This window comes from Leuresthes tenuis, unplaced genomic scaffold, assembly GCF_036924035.1.
Source record: "Leuresthes tenuis unplaced genomic scaffold, fLeuTen1.0.hap1 SCAF_6, whole genome shotgun sequence".
NCBI lineage: Eukaryota > Metazoa > Chordata > Actinopteri > Atheriniformes > Atherinopsidae > Leuresthes > Leuresthes tenuis.
The window spans coordinates 1,701,479-1,721,165 of record NW_027325360.1 but is presented as its reverse complement, the minus strand read 5'-3'; the positions used below and the strand labels follow the sequence as shown (position 1 = coordinate 1,721,165).

The 19,687-nt window shown below is 43.6% G+C and overlaps 5 protein-coding genes and 1 non-coding gene across 6 annotated transcripts; 1 reads left to right on the top strand and 5 right to left on the bottom strand.

The window, feature by feature from the left end:
- Positions 1 to 26: 26 nt before the first annotated feature.
- Positions 27 to 13,648, top strand: LOC140309347 (uncharacterized). Its single transcript, XM_072387175.1, has 2 exons — positions 27 to 433; positions 13,205 to 13,648. Exons 1-2 carry the CDS (start codon positions 51 to 53, stop codon positions 13,608 to 13,610), a joined length of 789 nt encoding a protein of 262 aa, XP_072243276.1. The 5' UTR covers positions 27 to 50; the 3' UTR covers positions 13,611 to 13,648.
- LOC140309054 (histone H2B 1/2) lies at positions 3,093 to 3,560 on the bottom strand. The gene has a single exon (XM_072386888.1). It carries the CDS (start codon positions 3,494 to 3,496, stop codon positions 3,122 to 3,124), a length of 375 nt encoding a protein of 124 aa, XP_072242989.1. The 5' UTR covers positions 3,497 to 3,560; the 3' UTR covers positions 3,093 to 3,121.
- On the bottom strand, positions 4,503 to 5,826 carry LOC140309053 (protein mono-ADP-ribosyltransferase PARP15-like). The gene is made up of 3 exons (XM_072386887.1): positions 5,601 to 5,826; positions 4,762 to 4,965; positions 4,503 to 4,675 (listed from the first exon to the last, which is right to left on the bottom strand). Exons 1-3 carry the CDS (start codon positions 5,803 to 5,805, stop codon positions 4,518 to 4,520), a joined length of 567 nt encoding a protein of 188 aa, XP_072242988.1. The 5' UTR covers positions 5,806 to 5,826; the 3' UTR covers positions 4,503 to 4,517.
- trnag-ucc (transfer RNA glycine (anticodon UCC)) lies at positions 7,821 to 7,892 on the bottom strand. The gene has a single exon. It is a non-coding gene; the product is annotated as a tRNA-Gly (tRNA).
- Positions 9,457 to 10,223, bottom strand: LOC140309052 (histone H1-like). Its single transcript, XM_072386886.1, has one exon. The coding sequence runs from the start codon at positions 10,170 to 10,172 to the stop codon at positions 9,552 to 9,554; it is 621 nt and encodes a 206-aa protein (XP_072242987.1). The 5' UTR covers positions 10,173 to 10,223; the 3' UTR covers positions 9,457 to 9,551.
- On the bottom strand, positions 12,357 to 12,784 carry LOC140309051 (histone H3). The gene has a single exon (XM_072386885.1). The coding sequence runs from the start codon at positions 12,773 to 12,775 to the stop codon at positions 12,365 to 12,367; it is 411 nt and encodes a 136-aa protein (XP_072242986.1). The 5' UTR covers positions 12,776 to 12,784; the 3' UTR covers positions 12,357 to 12,364.
- Positions 13,649 to 19,687: the final 6,039 nt, after the last annotated feature.

Genomic DNA, 19,687 nt, shown 5'->3' with positions numbered 1-19,687 from the left:
GCGGTCACACTTTGTCTGAGTGACTGAGCAGAAAAGCCCGCAGAGAAAACATGTCTGGACGCGGAAAAACCGGCGGCAAAGCCAGAGCCAAGGCAAAGACCCGCTCCTCCCGTGCTGGGCTGCAGTTCCCGGTCGGCCGCGTTCACAGGCTGCTGCGCAAAGGCAACTATGCGGTGCGTGTGGGGGCCGGAGCCCCCGTGTACCTGGCGGCTGTGCTGGAGTACCTGACCGCTGAGATCCTGGAGCTGGCTGGAAACGCTGCCCGGGACAACAAGAAGACCAGGATCATCCCCCGCCACCTGCAGCTGGCTGTCCGCAACGACGAGGAGCTCAACAAGCTGCTGGGGGGGGTCACCATCGCTCAGGGCGGCGTGCTGCCCAACATCCAGGCGGTGCTGCTGCCCAAGAAGACCGAGAAGCCGGCCAAGGCCAAGTAAAGCCCGCTGGCTGCTGCTGGAGGAAACCAGCCCCACAACGGCTCTTTTCAGAGCCACACACTCCTGATGAAGAGCAACCATCCTCCCACACATCTGTCTCTGAGTTTAACTTTATTTAATCAAACTATTCCAACATTTTCTCTGAGCTACTCTGACATGTGCTCACATTCCTGTTGATGCTGCTCCAACAAACTCTACATAAAACCTCAAAGTTAAGTTCAATCTGGTGTTAAATTATAATAAAACACTACATCACTGGTTAAATATGGTTATAAATATGTTTTAAACGTTACTCATCCTGAGTCGTAACGCTAACTTTAGCCAAAAATTTCCCCGTTACCATTCTGCTCTTTAACAGCTGGGACTGGTAACAACTTAAGGAGACAAAGAAGTATTTCCAGCATTTATTGGTGTTTTTCTTAGAGAAATAAAGAAAAGGAAGTGGAGAGAGAAAGAGAGAAATAAATTATGAGAAAAGACGAGGAAACAGAGGAAAAGTGTGAGATGGTTTCAGTTAATTCCTCCTTTAAGCCCACAAAGTCCCCCCAAAGCCAGGAAATGACCCCCAACCAGGGAACTCAAGGTGGCACTTTATTAACAAATGAACCTTATTTCTGGCATGAAATACGTTCATCTGCTCACTGAGAACAGTTTGGTGAAAGTCGGCGTCCTTCAGAAGATATTTAGATAACTGGAGATCCATATAACGGAGAGAACGGGGCTTAGAGGATGCAGCCTCTAAATAAGGCATTATCTGTCTTTATTTCACCAATACTTTAAGAAGAATGAATGAATGAACGTGTGCTATAGCTCTGTTAGCTCATAGCTGCTGTTAGCTCATAGCTCTGTTAGCTCATAGCTCTGTTAGCTCATAGCTGCTGTTAGCTCATAGCTCTGTTAGCTCATAGCTGCTGTTAGCTCATAGCTGCTGTTAGCTCATAGCTGCTGTTAGCTCATAGCTGCTGTGTTGTTGTTATTGCCGGCTATCGGGGGGCTTATAGAGGGATTTCTACACACTCATCTCCTGGTATAAACGTATTTCATGCCAGAAATAAGGTTTAAAAATGCCGGAGTTCCCCTTTAATGTGACTAATCACCTTATATATTGTTGTATTCTGAACAATTATCCTCTGGAGACCTCCCACAGAGATATTCTTCACCCAGTGGTCTCTGGGAGACAGTTCATGATGGAGATGAATCCCTGTGAAGAAAAGTGTTCACAGCCCATCTTTAATGGGGCCTGAGGGGAACCTCACAGACAAATTAATGTTTTTAACGTCTTTTAAAGTCTCCTGTAAGTATTCAGTCAGGGTCGACTTCACACACTGGAGCTGAACAGCCACCAGGGACTTTCTGCTGCATCTAAGCATCAAAGCAGATATCTGGGCCCACCTCGGCCCTGTTAAATATGGTGATACCCAGTAATCAATCACCTCCAGGTATCCAGCGATGACCCAGTCAGAAGAACTGAGACAATCTGATGTAAACTATGACGACGAACCTTAGCCAGGAAATATCCTGGATGTTGAAGAAGATAAAGGTGAAATGTTATGCAGGAGAAGTTCTACTGACCCAGTCCAAGAGAGGAAGGTAGCTGGAACTGGGACAGATGAGTGGAAAGAAACAGGCTCTGATATAAAACTGGAAGGTGTTTCTGTTGGATCAAATAAATTAACCATTTATAGGAATAAACATCATCTGAGGACCAGCATTCAGTAACGTGGTGCTGATGGTGCCACCCAGAGACCAACCTGGGGGGGCTTTTATAGCCTGGCTGCACTGGGCCCAGATGCTCCACCCCCACCTCCACCCACTGTTACTGCTGCGTCTTATTAAGATGCATTTTATCAATGTTTGGCTTGTATTTGTGGTTACTAACAGGGAATTAACTGAAAAACACTTTAAAATTAGGCAGATTTATTAGTAAAGTTATCTTTATTGCAGAAGAAATGTTTCACAGTTAAATTAAAACTTTTATATCTTTTAAAATCCTGCAAAAAGGGACATTCTGGGACTCATTGCTCAGGTTTAATGCTGAGAATTAAGTGAAAAATAACTAAAAATATAAATAAACAGGTCCAGTAATAAACCAAACTCAAGTTAAGTTTATATTTAAGTTTTAAACATCAGAATTGTAGAAATAAGTTTAAAATGCAGCTAAATATCTTTTTTGGCCGATTCACTTTAAATATTTAAAGGCTTTTCATCGTTCAGGCTTTATAATCCCTCAGATAATGATCTGGTTTGGGGTAATGAAGGTAGAGATGGTGCTGGAGGTGGAGGCAGGACAAGACACACCAGCAGATTCAGCAGAAAAACTCACCTAAATCACTAAAAATGCCTGCAAAAACAAGGCCAACTCACCTAAAATGGCTGCCTGGTTTCAAAAGGCTCACATGGACCACACCAGATAAATAAATCTTTATTTATCTTAATTATTGTAAGACACTGAGGTGCAAAAGATTCAGCATTTTATTCAATTAGATTTAAAAGAGATAATTCCCGTTTCATCAGGTGACTTTTAGACAAACTAAAGACCTTTAACTCCAGGAGGAGCCGCTCTCCAACATAAGTTGAAATATTTCTGTAATGATGTGTAATAAGAGCAGGACGCTGAGCTCTCAGGGCCGGGTGGTGGCTCTTAGAAGAGCCGTTAGGTTGTTGCTTTAGCAGCTGGGAGCTGTTTACTTGGAGCTGGTGTACTTGGTGACGGCCTTGGTGCCCTCGGACACGGCGTGCTTGGCCAGCTCACCGGGCAGCAGGAGGCGCACGGCGGTCTGGATCTCCCTGGAGGTGATGGTGGAGCGCTTGTTGTAGTGAGCCAGGCGGGAAGCCTCGGCGGCGATGCGCTCAAAGATGTCGTTGACGAAGGAGTTCATGATGCTCATGGCCTTGGAGGAGATGCCGGTGTCGGGGTGGACCTGCTTCAGCACCTTGTAGACGTAGATGGCGTAGCTCTCCTTCCTGGTCTTTCTCCTCTTCTTGCCGCCCTTGCCGGCGGTCTTGGTCACGGCTTTCTTGGAGCCCTTCTTGGGGGCAGACTTGGCGGGTTCAGGCATCTTTCTTCTCCGGTTGTTTCCAGCAAAGAATGAGCTGCTGCCGGCAGAGAGACTCTTCTTATCCAGACTGTATGGAAATCCCACTGCGCTGTCCCCCGGCTGTGATTGGCTGAGCCAGAGCTGAGGGGAGGGGCGCGTTTCCATGGTAACTGCCTTTGTTCCGCTGCGGTCTGGAAACAGTTTGAGTTCAGAGGGAAGAAAGCGAGAAGCAGAGGAAGAGAAAGAGGAGAAATCCCTCAGATGTGCCCCCCCATTACATTTAAAACAAATTTAAATAAAAAAAACAAGACATTTGTTCCCAGCTGAGCCTCCTAAACGCTCATTTTCTGTGTGTTTTAGCTTATAAATGGTGTTTCTCTGGTTGGTTTCTGTAGCTTTGATTTGTTTTGAATCAACACACTTTGACAACAACATGGCTGAAGTTGCTGTGCTGAGATTTGATCCCACGTTGTCACATGACGGCTCACCACCGGATCACCTTCAGTCTCACTCTGAGGGACAAAGATCAGCCTGAAGGAGGAATCTAGTGAAAAGTCACCTTCATCCATGTGGAGAAAGAGGAGTTTGGACGGATGAAGCATGAAGACATGATGTTGTTATTCCTCTTCAAGAATAAATGTCTGTTTTGTCCCACATGAAGCGATGTTTTACAGTTTGTGAAAGAGTTTTATTCTCTAATATGTTAGAAATAACATATTAAAGCACATATTACAGCTTGACCCTGACGTGATTTGAATTGTCATCTCATGTGCCTTGAGATGACAATTGTTGTAATCTGACGCTATATATATAAAATTGAATTGAATTGAATTGAAAAAGAAATGACATTGGACTTTGATGCCTTTTACAAATACACAGAAAGAAAAAAAAACATCTAGTTTGTATTTTTAGACTGATTTATATACCTAAAATATTGCTTTTTCACATAAAAATCAGGAAGCTTGCTCAGTCCTTCCTGTCAGTCACAGACTAAAAGTCATCTCAGTGAAAAAACTCTGGAAGCTGTTTTTATATTTACAACTCAAAGCAAACACAGCTGAAAGAGAAATAATTTCATACGGACGTTTTGGTTGTCAGCACACAGCTGAAACACCGCAGGCTCAAACTCCTGCCTCTCCAGGGTGGAGGCATCAGTCCTGGGCAGCTCCGCTCCGAGTCCCAAAAGTGAGGTAAACGTGTCTGAAACAGGATAAAACATATAAATCTAACATAAACACAGCTGGCCAAACGCCAGCAGAAAAAAACACTAAAAAACTCTAAATTACCTTTGATCTTGCCGAAGATGCTCCTCTCTTCCAAGTCCTCCCCCTGCCGCTTCTTCATGCTGTTGTGGAACTCATTAATCATGGCCGCCTGAAAAATCAGGATCTTCACACTGCAAACAAACTTTGGGTTCTTCTTCCTCACAAAGTCAACCACCGCCTCCACCATGGAGTCCGCCACCGCTGCAGGTTTGAGTCCTCCCTGACCTAGAAGGCGAACGAGTGCCAGCGGTGATGATCAGCATGGAGATAATGATGATGATCAATAAGAAGACAGAAGCTTATTCAGAGTAAGGTCTGTTAGCGTTTCCTACTTGTTGCAAAATCCCAGACAGTGATCATGATGTTAAAAGCAAAAACATCAATACAAAGGTGATAATATTATCAAGATAATACTGTGATTTGATTTAAATTCATGAAGTTAGGAAAATATTAAATGGTGAATAAGGGTTGTCTTCTATCTACTTAACTTTACAGCTGCGTCCAATAAAGACAAGAAAATGAAGGCCAGTTTAGATGTTCTGGGCCATAACAGTAAAAAATAACTGCTGTGTAACTCTTTGGGGGCTTGTCCGGGATAATCGCTCATAGTTCGATCCATAAGAATCAAGAATATGCTCCGTAAATTTGAAGGGAAATCACCTGTAATTACTTGACAGACGTCATTGACTTTCATCGCATCTCTTTCCAATCTTATTTACTTTTTTCACAGAAAAATAAACGCATCATTATGTCCAGGCACCCAGTCTGTAAATGCTGTGACCGAACAGTGAAAAAAAGAACCTCCCATCGGAGGCTTTTGTTAGCCTTAAAGTGGATAACAGACGTTTGTTTGTACAGACCTGTTCCCAAAGCTGGGAAGGCGACAGAGGTGAGCTTGTTTTCCTCACAACTCTTCAGCACTGTGTAAACTATGTCTTTAATCTTTGCAGGTTCGTTCTGGCCGAAGATGTGGATGATGTTTCGGCAGGGCAGCTGTCCAGCTGAGGTCATGATCAGTTTACAAGGCAGGTGACCTGGAGAATTCACTACATAAAAGAAACGCATCCTTAACACAGTCTGGAAGGACAATCTTTTTGGAAAATACATTTTAAGAGACAGATGCAGTCAAAATTAACAACAATTTTATAAAAAAATTCTTTGATCTTTTAAAAGCCAATAAAAAAGCGACTTTCTGAATTTGAGATGTATTCAACTGAAGCCAAAGTATTTTATCTGGATAAATTATTGTACTTCTAATATGTTGCAAATTTGCTTTACAGACAAGCTGTTAAAATCAGGGGAAAGTTAAAATGTTGCTATCACTGTTCCACTGAGCCTTTAAAGAGGAAGTTGAACAGGCAGCATTGGACCGGCTGTAATGTGCAGTAGCTGCTAAACCGCCCAGAGCCCCAAAGGTCAGTCGATATAATTTATAATTCCCTGGTTAATAGGATTGAAACCTTCTTTAACAGACAGTAAAAAGAGATCCATCCAATTTCTATGTTCGTTTAATCCAATTCAGGGGCGCAGGGGGTGGAGCCTATCCCAGCTATCATCGGATGAGAGGCGGGGTACATCCTGGACGGTCGGTACAAAGATAGGACTTTCTTTTTCTTAAATTGGCCAATTTATTGGTCATTAGAAAATATAAACTAATCTAGAATTTGCTGCAGAAATGAACTCAAAGTAGTTACAGAGTCATGTTAATCACTGCGTTCCATCAGCCTGTTTTTAACTGTAATCTATCATGTCAGAATAACATAATAATAATATATTTAACTGTGGAAACAATAAATAACGTCTTGTTTTATGTGATGAAAACTCAAAATACTGCATGTTTAAAAAAAAAATCTGTTAAATAAACAGTGATGATGCTGGAAAAAGAGCAAATATTCATTGCATAAATAAAGTTTGGGATACACACCGATCTGTGAGCGCCGTCTAAGATCGCCTTGGACACTCCTAAGAAATAAGAGAAAAAAGAACCACAATCAATCGTCCAAATCTTACCGATACTCTTACCGCTGTGTTTTACCAACGCTGACACTCTTTCTATTCTTACTGAGGATATTCTGAATAATCCAACAGACTAATTCACTCACTGAATAAGCTCTCTTCAACCCAACTACTTAACTGGACCGCTGTCCTTAGTGTAAATGCACCGCAGCAGAATCCAGTTATTAAAGTATTTCTGATGCTGTGAGAGACATTTTGCTGCTTCTAAAGTCTCTGTAGGAGATGGTCACACATGTAAGTACGGTACAAATGTTGTCTTAAAAGGCCGAATAGCATGTTTTTGCATGTTTTCTGGCTTATCTAAAAAATGCTGTGTTATCACTTTAAACTTTGCCAAAAACTAAAGAAAAAGGAGGTTTATGAATGTTTTAGAATTTTTATGCAAAAGGAACTAATTTCACGAGAGTGAAACATCCAGCACAACCCTTTTAATGGGGTCACACATGTAAGTACGGTACAAATGTTGTCTTTAAAGGCCATACATCAGCCAAAAGTGTTTCATAGACTTATTACAGTAATAAGGTGAGAGTAATCAGATTTCTCTTACCTCATTATTGTAATCTGATTACTCTCCTTTCGTTACTGTAATCTGATTACTTTAATTAAATTACTGTAATCTGATTACATTTTGAAAGATTATTGTAATCTGATTACTTTATTTAGATTACTGTAATCTGATTACTTTATTTAGATTACTGTAATCTGATTACTTTTGAAAGATTACTGTAATCTGATTACTTAATGCATGAAGATGTTTCATACTTTCAACGTTATTTTAACACTGGGTTTTATCTTCTGTTAAAATGTCAGCGGAATTTTTCATTACTGACTGAGTTATGAAGTGTCAGCTAAGATTTATCTTCGAGCCAGATGCAGTCGTGAAAGAGCCACATCTGGCTGGCCATAGCTTGCGAACCCCTGGATTCTGATATGGAAACATCTGAGTACGTGAGACACACGGACAGAGTATGTGGCCACAAATTAGAAGTGCAGTAAGACTTTTTGAGCCACTTCTAAGTAATCACTGATATGTTTTCAGTAACTCTGCTGGGTCTCCTGGACACTGCGTTGGCCGGGAATCGAACCCGGGTCAACTGCTTGGAAGGCAGCTATGCTCACCACTATACCACCAACGCTGTGGAACACCACATCTGGCCCATCTGGAGTGAGACCGACAGCTAAGTGCTTCGGGGTCAGCTGCGGTCACATCGTCCGGCACATACTTCATAACCTGATTACAGTAATCCGAATACTGTAGACTGATTATTGAATGGTTCAGAATGGGGCGTGCCAGTCATGTGTCTGCACACCCCTCAGAAAGTAGTTAGTTGCACCCCCGGTACAGCCCATGAAACATCTCAGACATAAATCTGTAGAAGATGTGTTTCCTACCCGAGGCTCTGAGATGATGGTGAAGTTTGCAGTTACACTGAACTGGGTAGATGGACAGTAAGAAAGATCCTATTAAAGTAATCAGGTTACAGTAACTTAATTAAAGTAATCAGATTACAGTAACTTAATTAAAGTAATCAGATTACAGTAATGAGGCAACAGAAATCTGATTACTCTCACCTTATTACTGTAATAAGTCTGTGAAACACTTTTGATAGATGAGGAGACCAGAGAGTTACTGAAAACATATCAATAATATTAACATACATATTTTCAAACCAAACTGAAACATTTTCTAAATTTGAGATTAGCTCCTCTGCAATAATATCTAAGTCTATCTAAATATAAGTGTATCATAAACATAAGCCGGAAATGGAGAATTTAACATATTAAGTAATGCTTCATTACTTCTGATTGACTAAAACTTATGTAAACTGACATCATATTCATCAGAGATTTATCTCATATCTTATCAGCAGCAAAGTCTGTAAAGTGCTTTACTTTGGTTAAAGCTAGTATTAGTATAAAAAAAAAGAAACAAGGTTTAAAGCTAGACATATGTACAAGTTTGTGTATTAAGATTTAACAGCTCTCTTAAAGAGTTAAAGTTCAGAAGATCTCAGATAAACAAACAGAGCATTTAAAATCTTTACTCCTTTCACAGGAAAAACAAAGATGAGCAAAAGATGTTTTAAAACCTGAGATTTTTATCATTTCCATATCAAACCTGCCATTCTTAGGCAAAGTTCTAGAAAAACCAACCGCTTTCTGACTTTTTCCTGCAATATCTGTTTAATGAAAACCCCCAAAAATGTCTCGGGTTCAGAGACATGCTTACGAAGTCACGCAGTACAACAAGTGAGTTGAATAAAGTTTGACTTTTTGTTTCATTTAATGCGCCTTATAGCCCGAAAAATACGGTCATTAATAGTTTCACCTTATTATACGATCACGCTGAATCTTCCTGACATGATCTAACCACATTCCTGCTGTCTTTTTGCACTGATTCCTGTTTACTGTGAGCAGTTTTTCCTTTAATCAGCAGCTGTCAATAACTCGGCTCCCTGAAGTCCTTCATAAAGTTACAAAACTCTTGTAAAAAGCATCATATGGATGGATGTGTATAAATGAAAGAATAAAGCAGAGGATTGTGCTCAGTCCTGTAACTATTACACCCCCCCATTAAAGGAATGAGTTTTAAGCAAAAAGAGGAAATAAAGCCACAGATATTTCTGCAGGACACCAACTAAAAATGTGCATTTTCCAGCTGTGATGTCGTGTTAATTTAGTGTTAGTTTGAGGTGAATGTTGGTTGTTGGGGGGTAAAGGAGGAGTGAGCTCTTTATGGGAGGCTGTGGGGGCTCTTAGAAGAGCCTTTGTTCGGTGTGGGATGAAGGAGCCGTTTACTTCTTGGCCTTCTTGGCTGCGGGCTTCTTGGCGGCAGGTTTCTTGGCTGCGGGCTTCTTGGCCGGAGCCGCTTTGGGCTTCTTAGCGGCGGGCTTCTTGGGGCTCTTCTTGGCTGCTGCGGGCTTTTTGGCGGCGGCGGCTTTCTTGGCCGGAGCCTTCTTGGGGGACTTCTTGGCTGCTGCGGGTTTCTTGGCGGCGGGCTTCTTGGCCGCGGTGGTCTTCTTGGCGGCGGCGGGCTTCTTGGCTTTAACGGGAGCCTTCTTCTTCGCCACCACCGCCTTCTTGGCTGGTTTGGCGGCTTTGGGCTCCTTCTTGGCCAGCTTGAAGGAGCCGGAGGCCCCCGTGCCCTTGGTCTGGCTCAGGGTTCCTATGGTGACCAGCTTGGTGACGGCGGTGTTGATCCGTTTGTTGGACTTGGTGACGTCGACGCCGTTCCCGGCCAGCGCCTTCTTGAGCGCCGCCAGAGACATGCCCTTGCGCTCCTTGGACTCGGCCACGGCGGCCACGATGAGCTTGGGGAGGCTGGGTCCGTCCTTGGTGGCCCGGGGAGCGGGCTTCTTCTTCGGGGCTTTGGCCGGGGCTTTAGCCGGCGCGGCTGCTGGAGCTTCCTCTGCCATGTTTGTGTGTCGCTGTTCGTCTGAACGTCTCGAGCTCAAAGCAGGAGGCGGGACTTATAACGCGCATGAGAACCGTGGAGAGGCAACGCGCTCCGCCGCTCTGCCGCCGCCTCTAATGGGGACACACTTGTGTTTTCTCCGCAGCCTTTTCCACACTAAATCCCCCCAAAGCCAACGTTTTCCAACACAAGTGTGGCCGCAGCAGGAAGGAAACCCTCGGCCCTCCACACTGAGCTCATGTTCGGCTTCCAGGACTTTTTCTCTCGGTTCCAGGAGGCTTCAAACCGCTCCGATACTCGGTCACTTGGAGCGGCTCGCAGCGAGTTTTCTCCACATTTCGGCTCCTAGAATATCTCAAACCTCTTTGTATGGAACATAAGAGCTTTGTTCCCGTCAGCAGAGACATCTGTGGACAGAGTTGAGATGAAACGGTGGATCTGCTGCGGTTTGTTGGCTTGTAACGGAGGAGGTTTTAGCTGGAAGTAAACACACGGACGCTGCCGCTGCTCGGGCGGATATTCCTGTCACAGATGATCCTCAGGAACAGACTTCCTGTCTCCTCTAAACACAGATTAATCAACAACTGCAGCTTAAACACAGCAGTTAGTCACCATCAGGCTGAAGATGGCAAATAAAAGCTTCTTTCTTTGTGATAAAGAGACAAAGTGATTTGACTCCATCCAGGTTAATAATGATCATTTTACAGGTGAACTTTTAAAACCTTTAACTGGATCTAAATTAACACAAAGTAGCTGAGAGAAGCCTGACATTTTCAGTCTTTTTTAGTTGAAAAGACTTTTTTGTCTAAACTCAATAAGTCTGAGATAAAAAGTGAGATATTTGGATAAAAACCAGTTTTATTCAAATCAATGCATAAAAATCCTCCATCGTGCTGATCTCTGATCGGTTTTATAACATTTGAACCAACATGGAGTTCATGATGCTGCACATGTTCAGGATTTTCCTTTAATAACCGCCTGAGTCTGTGTTAAAAACACATTTTATGTGGAATGTGGATCTGAGCAATTTCTGTGTTGATCTGGTTGTTTCAGTGGCTCTGATCTGAATAAAGAATCAAACCCTGGATGGAAATAAATGTCCTGATATCGTCTGAGCGAATCCAAAGTGTCCCACAGGGAAGGTGTGCTGTGATCATTTGGGCTAAAGGTCAAGGTTCACTCAGATATTGTGGCTAAATGAGGCTTCTGCCTCCTGTTCAGGGCTCTCTGAGAGCTGTTTGTGGCGTTGAATCTGAAGCAGAGTCCACATGATGCTGAGAGTTCGCAGCAGGAAGCTGCTGCTGTCTCCTTATTGTTGCTCCATAAAGAGTATTTTAAGGCAGCTGCTGGAAGGAAGGCGCTCCACAGGGTCATCAACACCACCCAGAAGATCATCAGCTGCCTTCTGTCCTCTCTGGAAGATCCGCACGATTCCCACTGAAAGAGCCTAAAACGCTGAAAGGTCCGTGTGATGCTGAGCTGTCAGTTTGAAACGCTGAGCTCAGACCGACGCTTCAGGACACCGAAGGACTGAATCTAACTGGCTTCACTTGGATCAGTTTGAGTTCCTCAAAGTGAAATTTGTTGCTGCTGAACAGCAGCTTTGACTGTTTCATGCAGAAAACGTCACAAAGATTTAATCGGTTGATGATTTTGGGTGTAATTGAAGCTTCTGCTCAGATCAGTTCTCAAAAAGAAAACTTAGATTAAGTGAACATTTAGAAATAATTGTGTTAAAACTACACACTGAAACAATCACTAATTTACCTGAATGTGACACATCTCAGACTTTACTGACACAGAAGTCATAAAATCAGCAGCAAAGGATGGAAAGCTGCTATAAAATGATCATTTTCTCTGTGGAGTAACTTCTGTTCATGTTGAGGAACAAAGTCATTCATTTAAATGTGTTTTTAACCCAATTTTTTACGTTTTTAATGTGAAAAGGCCTTTGAGTCTGTTGCAGTTCTGATGAATGACCACAAGATGGCAGCAAACACCGACTTTGGATAAAATTCATCAATAAAATGAAACAAATCTGCTGCTAAAACGAGACTTTATGTGGTTTCAGTCAGAAATCTAGTTGTTATCTGAGTAAATATGAAGGAAACTAACGGAGGAAGAAGCTCTCAGGGGGGGTTGTGGGGCCCTTAAAAGAGCCGTTGTGTTGCTATGACCCGGTGGGGGGGCAGTCTAAGCCCTCTCCCCGCGGATGCGGCGGGCCAGCTGGATGTCTTTGGGCATGATGGTGACCCTCTTGGCGTGGATGGCGCACAGGTTGGTGTCCTCGAACAGGCCGACCAGGTAGGCCTCGCTGGCCTCCTGCAGAGCCATGACGGCGGAGCTCTGGAAGCGCAGGTCGGTCTTGAAGTCCTGAGCGATCTCTCGGACCAGCCGCTGGAAGGGCAGCTTGCGGATCAGCAGCTCGGTGGACTTCTGGTAGCGGCGGATCTCCCTCAGAGCCACGGTACCGGGCCTGTAGCGGTGAGGCTTCTTCACGCCGCCGGTGGCCGGGGCGCTCTTGCGGGCAGCCTTGGTGGCCAGCTGCTTCCTGGGAGCTTTGCCTCCGGTGGATTTACGGGCGGTCTGCTTGGTTCTTGCCATCGTTTCTGTGTCAACACGCACAAGAAAGCCTGAGAGAGAGCGAACAGTGTGAGGGTGAGAGGAGAGCCGCTGCTCTTAAACTGTGGCCCCGGCGGGGAACCGGTGACGCTGCTGCGGACCTCCGGCTCCTGATTGGAGAGCGGCTCCTCCTGGAGCTCAGCCCCGCCTCGAGGAGCCAGCTCCCGCCTGAAAGCGCGCTGCTTATTGGCGCAAAGCGCTTTGAAAAAGTCCCTGAAAGGGAGCGCGGCCCGCCCTCTGCGGCTCTGCTGGAGGCCTCTTCCCTGGTTGGTGGGCAGGAAGCGGCCCGCCCTCTGCGGCTCTGCTGGAGGCCTCTTCCCGGGTTGGTGGGCAGGAAGCGGCCCGCCTCCCCGGAGATAAAAGGGAGGCTTTGCGCAGCTGCGGTCACACTTTCTCCGAGTGACTGAGCAGAAAAGCCCGCAGAGAAAACATGTCTGGACGCGGAAAAACCGGCGGCAAAGCCAGAGCCAAGGCAAAGACCCGCTCCTCCCGTGCTGGGCTGCAGTTCCCGGTCGGCCGCGTTCACAGGCTGCTGCGCAAAGGCAACTATGCGGTGCGTGTGGGGGCCGGAGCCCCCGTGTACCTGGCGGCTGTGCTGGAGTACCTGACCGCTGAGATCCTGGAGCTGGCTGGAAACGCTGCCCGGGACAACAAGAAGACCAGGATCATCCCCCGCCACCTGCAGCTGGCTGTCCGCAACGACGAGGAGCTCAACAAGCTGCTGGGGGGGGTCACCATCGCTCAGGGCGGCGTGCTGCCCAACATCCAGGCGGTGCTGCTGCCCAAGAAGACCGAGAAGCCGGCCAAGGCCAAGTAAAGCCCGCTGGCTGCTGCTGGAGGAAACCAGCCCCACAACGGCTCTTTTCAGAGCCACACACTCCTGATGAAGAGCAACCATCCTCCCACACATCTGACTCCGAGTTTAACTTTATTTAATCAAACTATTCCAACATTTCCTCTGAGCTATTCTGACATGTGCTCACATTCATGTTGATGCTGCTCCAACAAACTCTACATAAAACCTCAAAGTTAAGTTCAATCTGGTGTTAAATCATAATAAAACACCATATCACTGGTTAAATAAACTTAGAAGCTGGTATCAGCAGTTAAAGGTCTCATAAAGGAGGCCTAACTGGATATAAAGTGCATCATAATGAGCTGTAAGTTCGTTCACTGCCTGAGTAAAAGTCCTTCAGTCCGACTCTGACTGAGTTCCAACAACTTTTACAGGATGTGAACAATAGTTAATGTGGCTCCAGGGTGGATTCAGGCCTGGAAATGTGCTTTAATAAAGGTTGATGCACCTCAGAACAGAGTCCGAAGCAGTTTTAAGGATAAAAGCTTTACTAGTGTTGCTTTAAGGGGTTTCAACCTTTTTCATATCAAGGGCCATTTCAGTTTTTATAAAGTCCTCCGAGGCCAAACTATTATGAACCGAAAAGACCAAAAAGGTCCATAACCACAGTGTTACTAAGCCTCATGTTGCTGCCTTTCCACACGTCAGACTTAATGTGAGAGCGGTTTCTCTTTGGCGAGGCGTCTGATGTCAGCTGCCAGTGATGCTGGTGCGACTCAAAGCTGCTTTTCTGAGTTCAGGTCAGCGAGTCTCTTTGAAAAGAACTGCTGGCAGCGGCAAGTCGTCCCGAACAGAGATGCAAAGCATGTCTCCTCTGGATGGGAAAGTCCTCGGCATGAATGAACAGTTTGTAAAAGTCCAGCACAGAGAGGTCGCTGCACTTAGCTTTGAGTTCGTTGTTGTTTTGCAGCTCATTTCCATTTGGAGGTTGTCTGGACATCTGATGGTTTTACATTAAACGCCAAACATGTCCTTTTTTTCCTTTCCAGGCTTTCGCTCTTGCAGGGTATGAAAGTACTTTTGTTTCCTCTTTCCATTTCTCTTTTTCAGAGCCTTAACTTCACTTTAAATGATGTCACATTTGAAAGCAGAGAGCTGGTTGGGACCCTGCAGCTCGATGTTTATACTATTATAAATAGTATTATAAATAGTATAAACATGTAAATGTGTGGTTAATACTATTTTATACAGAATCCCAACTTTCCGTCAGCTCCCTTCCTGTTTACTTCCTGTTTCCACTTCTCCTTGGATGCGTTTCTTTCATTCGTCTCGTTTCCTCAAATTGTTCCTCTTGTCGTAACTGCCTGTTCCCTCCCTCTTTGAGAAATGTTACGTAAAGATAAAAGTGAAAGTAAGAACATCCAGACTGCAGACTGACACGATTCTTTCAAGTCCGTCTTTACTCTTTCATCTGAACCGGACAATCTCAGGTAAGTCAAACACACTGAAAATAATGATGAGAACTGATTAACAGCATTGGGTTGATAACGTTGATAACAGCATAATAGGTTTAATTCTTTAAGATTAGAATCAGTTACGGTCTGATGGGGAGAGCAGGATATTCAGGACGTGTCTCGTTTTTCACTCTTTCATACAGTGAATGAGCACAAAACATCAAGAACTAAACCTTTGGTTATATTTTCATAAACTGCATCTTTACTCCTCACTGACACGGTTACAAACAGCGTCACACACAACTTACCTTTTCAACAGTTAAGATGGATCATCTCTGAACACAAAACGCAGTTTCAAACCAGATTTAGAGAGTAACAAACAAACAATTATCTCACAAACTTAAACTCAAGTTTGGACTCAGTTCTGGGACAAAGGAAACTGACCATGTTTCTATTTTCAGTTTAAACTCCCCAAACGGGCTAAAAGGCTGCTACTGTGAAGTATTGTGGGTGGAAATATTATCAGTTATCATCGTTTCCTCATCTCAGAAAACTCCTTCTGAAATACTGAGATTACTCCTGAAATACTGAGATTACTCCTGAAATACTGAGATTACTCCTGAAATACTCAGATTACTCCTGAAATACTCAGATTACTCCTGAAATACTCAGATTACTCCTGAAATACTCAGAGTCCTTCTGAAATACTCAGATTATCCTGAAATACTCAGAGTCCTTCTGAAATACTCTGATTACTCCTAAAATACTCAGATTACTCCTGAAATACTCAGATTACTCCTGAAATACTCAGACTACTCCTGAAATACTCAGAGTCCTTCTGAAATACTCAGATTATCCTGAAATACTCAGAGTCCTTCTGAAATACTCAGATTACTCCTGAAATACTCAGATTACTCCTGAAATACTCAGATTACTCCTGAAATACTCAGATTATTCCTGAAATACTCAGATTACTCCTGAAATACTCAGATTACTGCTGAAATACTCAGATTACTCCTGAAATACTCAGATTACTCCTGAAATGTCCTTCTGAAATACTCAGATTACTCCTGAAATACTCAGAGTCCTTCTGAAATACTCAGATTACTCCTGAAATACTCAGAGTCCTTCTGAAATACTCAGATTATTCCTGAAATACTGAGATTACTCCTGAAATACTCAGATTACTCCTGAAATACTCAGATTACTCCTGGAATACTCAGATTACTCTTGAAATACTCAGATTACTCCTGAAATACTCAGATTACTCCTGAAATACTGAGATTACTCCTGAAATACTCACAGTCCCCTGAAATACTCAGATTATTCCTGAAATACTCAGATTACTCCTGAAATACTCACAGTCCCCTGAAATACTCAGATTATTCCTGAAATACTCAGATTACTCCTGAAATACTCAGATTACTCCTGAAATACTCAGATTATTCCTGAAATACTCAGATTATTCCTGAAATACTCTGATTATTCCTGAAATACTCTGATTATTCCTGAAATACTCAGATTACTCCTGAAATACTCACAGTCCCCTGAAATACTCAGATTACTCCTGAAATACTGAGATTACTCCTGAAATACTCACAGTCCCCTGAAATACTCAGATTATTCCTGAAATACTCAGATTACTCCTGAAATACTCACAGTCCCCTGAAATACTCAGATTATTCCTGAAATACTCAGATTACTCCTGAAATACTCAGATTACTCCTGAAATACTCAGATTATTCCTGAAATACTCTGATTATTCCTGAAATACTCTGATTATTCCTGAAATACTCTGATTATTCCTGAAATACTCAGATTTTTTCCTGAAATACTCAGATTACTCCTGAAATACTCAGATTACTCCTGAAATACTCAGATTACTCCTGAAATACTCAGATTACTCCTGAAATACTCTGATTACTCCTGAAATACTCACAGTCCCCTGAAATACTCAGATTACTCCTGAAATACTCTGATTACTCCTGAAATACTCTGATTACTCCTGAAATACTCACAGTCCCCTGAAATACTCACAGTCCCCTGAAATACTCAGATTACTCCTGAAATACTCAGATTACTCCTGAAATCCTTCTTACTGGCTTCCTTGTCGGTTACTGAGTTCTCTGTATTTTGCAGTGTGATGGCAGGACAGAGGGACAGAGGGAGGACTCAGCTGCTCCTGATCATCTTCAGCCTCTGCCTCACGGAAGAGTTCGGTATGAGACTTTCTGACATTTTTCTAACATAAAGTAGAGGTTAAATTTGTATTGTGGTACTTTTTTAAGCCCGAATCCCATTTTTATTCACTCTGAAGGAACATTGTTCTTCCAGGACCTCTGTTACCTTATAACAACAAAGAAGGTAGCTTTCAGTGAAGGTTTTCAGCTCTATATTTCACCAAAATGAACCCAAACCTGATCATTACCTAACCCTAACCAAGCAGCCGTGATGCCTAATCTTATCCAAAAGAAAACAGTGAATGAAAGAAAAGGAGGGAGGGAAACACTGTAGCTACTCTTGAAACAGAAGCCCATAGCTTTGATTTCCAGCCAGAAAATATGTTCAGGAATCCTGAAAGTAGAAACACAAGATACACAAAGATGAAGATTTTCTCAGTCAGATACTGTCCAGATTAACAAGGTCCACATCAGATGTTGGGGGACCAGAACTAGAGTGGAAAATACCACTTTGTTGGACTCTGGACCAACAAATAGTTTAATTCCCAACGTCGACTTCAACTTCTGATCCAGTGGTGTTCCGTTTGTCATCAGAGTCTACTGCAAAACTAAGGAAAAATGAGGTATAACAAAGATGCTGCTTCAGGGAGGCGGGATATACCAATTCAATTCAATTCAATTCAATTTTATTTATATAGCGCCAGATTACAACAATTGTCATCTCAAGGCACTTAAGTAGGGACTGTGGAAAGGAACGACTCCCTTTAACAGGAAGAAACCTCTGGCAGAACCAGAACCAGGAAGAAACCTCTGGCAGAACCAGAACCAGGAAGAAACCTCTGGCAGAACCAGGAAGAAACCTCTGGCAGAACCAGAACCAGGAAGAAACCTCTGGCAGAACCAGGAAGAAACCTCTGGCAGAACCAGAACCAGGAAGGGTGGCCATCCGCCTCGACCAGCTGGGGTTTGAGAAGACAGAAAAGAGGGGGGAAAAACACCATAACACCATTCAAAGGATACCTGCTGGAACAGGGAAACACAAGTTAATGACCACAATAATGTCACATGGACATAAAATCAATTTTGAAATTAAACAGGGGGAAAAAGAGAGGAAAGTGAGGAAAGGTGTGACAGATGAGGTCCCCCAGCAGGCTGGGCCTATAGCAGCTTAACTATGGGATGTTTCAGGCTCACCTGAGCCATCCCTAACTATAAGCTTTATCAGAAAGGAAAGTTTTAAGCCTAATCTTAAAAGTGGAAAGGGTGTCTGCTTCCCAGACATTTACTGGCAGCTTATTCCACAAGAGAGGGGCCTGATAACTGAAGGCTCTGCCTCCCATTCTACTTTTAGAAACTCTGGGAACAACAAGTAAACCTGCAGTTTGGGAGCGAAGTACCATCATCCCACCATCTGAGAATGGATACCAAACCCCATTAGAGTAGTTTTATACCTTCACAAAGGTATCCATCCTCCCAAAGCTCACAAAGCATAAACTCCAGAGATGACATATGATTTTCTTTGGTTGGATAGTTTCGCTCAAGATGAGTAAGGAGGCGCCAGCAAGGACCGCTTTCCTGTTTTTCATAGATGCAACTAAAGAAATGGGAACCAATGGTGTATCTTTGTGACAGGCTGCTAGTCACAAAGTGCTTAAAAAAACAAATTTCTCTGAAAATGGTCAGACACGAGGAACCGAAACTTTTTTTTTAAAAGAAGCAAGAAATACGACTTAAAACCATTTCAAAAGATTACAGGAAGGTCAAAGCTTTGTGATGCAGTCTGGATTGAGGCCTGAGGTCATCTATGTGCCATTGAGAAACCCTTCCTGCTGTTTCCTCCTTTTCCTCAGAAGAAACTCCCAGAACACTTGAAAGTATTTATCAAACTGTTTTGACTTTGCAGTGGTGAAAGAAGATGAGTGGGAGGAGCTCGGGCCTGACATCGCTGCACTTCATCGCCTCCAAGGATTGTCGGAGCGCATCTTTCATGAGAGGCTCAACAACCCCTCAGAAACCAGGTAACTTAGAGCTGAATCTAAATGACTATATTTAATCCACAACTGACCCTAACTAACCCTGACTGACCCTAACTAACCCTGACTGACCCTAACCCTGACTGACCCTAACTAACCCTGACTGACCCTAACTAATACTGACTGACCCTAACTAACCCTGACTAACCCTAACCCTGACTGACCCTAACTAACCCGGACTGACCCTAACTAACCCTGACTAACCCTAACCCGGACTGACTCTAACTAACCCTGACTGACCCTAACTAATACTGACTGACCCTAACTAACCCTGACTAACCCTAACCCTGACTGACCCTAACTAACCCTGACTAACCCTAACCCTGACTGACCATAACTAACCCTGACTAACCCTAACCCTGACTGACCCCAACTAACCCTGACTGACCCTAACTAACCCTGACTAACCCTAACCCTGACTGACCCTAACT